At 34.9% G+C, this 4,525-nt stretch overlaps 1 protein-coding gene across 1 annotated transcript in view; it reads right to left on the bottom strand.

Annotated features, from left to right (window-relative positions):
• The window catches only part of ptgdsa (prostaglandin D2 synthase a), a gene marked incomplete at its 3' end in the record, with an annotated part of 4,001 nt that extends 1,611 nt beyond the window's left edge, over nt 1-2,390 (bottom strand). The window contains 1 exon segment of the mRNA XM_037691892.1: nt 2,196-2,390. Coding sequence (XP_037547820.1) covers nt 2,196-2,291 — 96 coding nt within the window.
• Nucleotides 2,391-4,525: the final 2,135 nt, after the last annotated feature.

The following is a 4,525-nucleotide window of genomic DNA, read 5'->3' as shown; positions in this document are numbered from 1 at the left end:
ACCTACCTACCTACCTACCTACCTACCTACCTACCTACCTACCTACCCTTACCTACCTAACATACCTAACATACCTACCTTACCTTACCTACTTACCTTACCTACCTAACATACCTACCATACCTACCTACCTTACCTACCTTACCTACCTAACATACCTAACATACCTACCTACCTTACCTTACCTATCTTACCTACCTAACCTACCTTACCTTACCTACCTACCTTACCTTACCTACCTACCTTACCTTACCTTACCTACCTACCTTACCGTACCTAACCTAACCTAACCTAACTTCCTACCTTATCTTACCTACCTACCTTACCTCACCTACCTACCTACCTACCTTACCTCACCTACCTACCTACCTTACCTAACTTACCTTTCCTACCTACCTATCTTACCTTACCTACCTACCTTCCTACCTTACCTACCTACCTTACCTTACTTACCTTTCCTACCTACCTACCTTACCTTACCTACCTACCTTACCTTACTTACCTTTCCTACCTACCTACCTTACCTTACCTACCTACCTTACCTTACCTACCTTACCTTACTTACCTAACCTACCTACCTTACCTACCCCCCCCCCACACACACACACAGACAGATCTATATCACATTTTTTATAATTTATGTTTTACTGTAATAAAATGGTTTTCAAAGAAACAACCAAAATATTTTAAATGTTTGCATAAAACTCTTGAATTCAGTTCACAAACAGAACATTAATGTCATTTGAACCGGGCTTTATCTTTACATCTTGCTTTTCTGCAAAGTTTGCTTGAACATTTAATGTAAATTCATTTACTCAGTGTTGTAATATTGTAAAGGTATAGTCAATCAGGGAAACTGTGACATTTACTGGAATATTTTTACACTGAATGGAGCGTCACCTTCACTCAAAGTCTTGTAAATACAGACTGCTTCAAAAACAAGCTAAACACATTTAAATACGTCATTTCCTTAAAAAAACTAGGTGTACTCAGTGTTTGAGAGAGTGTGATGTGTTTGAGGGCTTTAATAAGACATAAATATGGAGCAGGGTTGGGTATGTATGGACAGACGGTGGTAAATGTGGGACGGACTAAAAATAAAGTGCAGGACTCGTGTTTTTCATCATGGAGGGACACATTGTACAAACCTCAGCATTTTTAATAACATCTTTCTGTGGCTGCTTAAAAAAACCCTCTGAACACATTCCTTAGAAACACAACAGTTTCATCAGTGCTATTTTTTTATTACTTTACAGTACTGTGCAAAAGTTTTAAGCTGCCCTCCCTCCTTTATATTTACCTTCCAACGAGTCAGACATTTTTGATCTTGATCAGTAGATCTCCAGTTTAATTTTTTTAAAGTTTTTCTTTGGACTTTGGCTGCGTTTTAGTTCTAAACCCAATATTTGTTGTTGTTGTTGTTTATTTGTTTGTTAGGCCACCTAGCTCTGATCGATGACTCATTCAAGCTTAAAAGAAAAAAGCTCTTGAACTCATTTTCACACGACTTAGAAACAAAACAGTTTTGCTGTAAATGGGACATTTCGTTACATTTTCTTTAACTAAACCTATAAAAAGTAACAACTATAACACAAATTATCACATAAATTTGTATTTCATCACTAACGAGGGGATTCCTTTGGAGCCACTGAAAACAAACAGTGAAGAATCATCTGATGATGGATCTCTCAGGTCATTTTCATAGATACATATTTCAGATACTGATCACCTGCTGTCGACAGCTTTTATTGTCCTGACACTCCGTCTTTTGTCCTGATCAGGAACAAGAACTGGACAAAAAGCGAGTGAAAAGCAACCAAAGTTAAATAAATAAAAGACCTTCAAAAAGTGAGAAAATCTATTGATCAGGACTATACAAGACAATCTGGCTCCATGGAAATAAACAAATAATGGGGAGGTTAAACCTTTTGCATTGTAGTGCAAGTTCATAAAAATAGGAAGAAAAAATATGAAGAACCATAATCTTCCCTGTAAAACTTGTCATGTGTAATTTCTGTCAAATTACTGTAAACCTCTCCCCGATTCTGTTTCTATAAGCGAGGAAAGTTGACTTTGTGTCCCCCACTTGAAGATGCATCAAATCTTAAATATGTGAAAATGCTAAAACGCACCCACGGTGTACTTAAAACGAACATCTGCAGCTCTTTAAAACACGTTCACGCCATCAGTTTTACCTTCTGCACGTTGAAATCTTTCTGCGGTTTCACGCTCGCCTGCACCATCATCACACACGCCATCACCATGGCAACGGAGACCGCCGTGGTCCTCATGGCTGCACGGAGAAATGAAGCTGGGGAGAGATGGTGAAAGGTTGAGACGGAGTTTCGGACCAGAGACCGAAGTGAACTTTAGCAGCCGATAGACACACTTGGACTGAAAAAAGGCTGAAGTCATATTTGCTCCAGCTGCCGATCCACCCACCTGGGTGTCAGCCAATTAAAACAAACAGAACCTGCGTTGGGGGGGAAAAGAAAAAAAAAAAGTCCTGACTTCTGAGAACAACCCAAGTAAGTCATGCTTGTGGTTTACTGAGATCAGCTGAGGTTCAGCTGCTGGTAGGCGGTGTCAGAGGTCACACTCACAGATGACGGATCAGGAGGAACAAAACCATAAACTCCTGAAGCAAAACAAGGAAGTGCTATTTAAAACACACTGATAAACTAAAACCTCTGGTCACACAGCAGATCTCAATGTTCTTATCAAAGCCTGGCCTCCTCTCAAACATGACCCAGAGGCCGTTCTGTTGCAGATAATGAACTCATGTAGTGCGACCTCTAGCGGTGGTGAAAACAACTGCATGTGGAAATGGAAGTAAAGAAAATGTAAATGTCTACTCCTATGAAAATTGGGAAGTTCTTTCTGAAGAATCACATGGTTGAGTTAGTTTTTCTTTGCTGGCTGAAGAAGCAGTGCAAAAAAAGTTTTAAAGCTAAGATCAATTTCTGTTGTGAAATTAGGTTTTAATCATTTTGGTCAAACTCTAGAGGTCATGCTCAGTGTTTCGAATGACTCACAGCTACTACCGCATCAAAGTTTAGCTCAATATCTGTCAAAATGACAGAGTTACAGCCATTTTTTTTGTTATTACAGCTAATTGATAAAGGGAGATGTCATGAATCGTTGTAGATGTACATCCAAAGATTACTTTCTGCAAGTTTCATTAAAATCTGGTGGTTCAAAAGATTTTTCTAAAAAAAAAAAAAAAAGCTTTATGGCATGAAAAAATAATCCAGAGTAAATCTGACCTTTTTATTTTTAAATTTATTGTAATAAAGTTAAGGAGTAAATTATGTCACTAACGAGGAGAGTAATTGTACTGACATGTTTACATGAGACAAAACATTTAGGATTTTCCTGTAAAATTTTAACTTAAAAAAATAATTTAAACTAAGCAAAGCGGAAATTTGTAGGCATAAACCGGTTAAGTACATATAAATATATATGACTGTATGTATATATATATATATAAATATATATAACTACATCTATATATAAACATAAATCTACATATAATTACACATATACATATATAGTTATCTCTATGTATATGTAGTTTAATATTTTATATTTGTAGTTTTATATTTATATATATATTTAGTACTGTATATACACATCCATATCTATGAAGTGTGTGTGTACAAATATATATATATATATATATAATGTATGTATATATACAAATATTTACATTTTATATGTACATACAGTATATAACTATATGTGTATATATATATATATATATATATATATACACACACACATATATAACTATATGTATGTATATATATATATACACACAAATATTTACATTTTATATATATATATATTTACATACATATAACTAGAGTATATTTGTATACAAATATATATATACATAAGACATGTCATACCTATCTATATATATAAGAAATGTCATATATACCTATATATATATGACATTATACATATATATAGACAGATATGTATACACAGTATATAAATATATAGGCTCTAAAGCACAAAACTAAATACAAAGTAATTCAGTTGTAATCTTACCAAAATGTCAAATTGGGCAGTTAGGTGGTTGATATCGAAACAACTTTTAATTCAAAGTAAAACTAATGTATTCTTTAAAGCAGTATTTTACAAATAATGTGAAACTGAGTTATTAGATTATCATGAGAAGAAAAACATTAAGATATTAAGCAGAGCCAACACAGTGTGGAGTGTTTTAATACATATATATATTTTTATCTGCAGCACTGCTTTTATCTCGTTTTCCTTAAATTCACTGTACACAATGAGTGAACAAGAGGACATCAGTGTGTGTGTGGCACACTCCTCACAGACCTCATATACACAGACAGGTTGAGAGCTGCTGCCAAGACAAAAAAAATTAAACCATAATGAAAAGAAAAATAAATAATCAACACACACACGTGATAAAATGTGCAAAAAGCAGAGCGATGTTAAAGGAGTGTTTCTTGGTGAATGTCACCGTACGGTCAGAGGTGACGTCTAATTC

This window comes from Nematolebias whitei, chromosome 18 (assembly GCF_014905685.2).
Source record: "Nematolebias whitei isolate Nwh7 chromosome 18, NemWhi1, whole genome shotgun sequence".
Classification (NCBI taxonomy): domain Eukaryota; kingdom Metazoa; phylum Chordata; class Actinopteri; order Cyprinodontiformes; family Rivulidae; genus Nematolebias; species Nematolebias whitei.
This window is presented reverse-complemented; position numbering and strand designations above follow the sequence as displayed.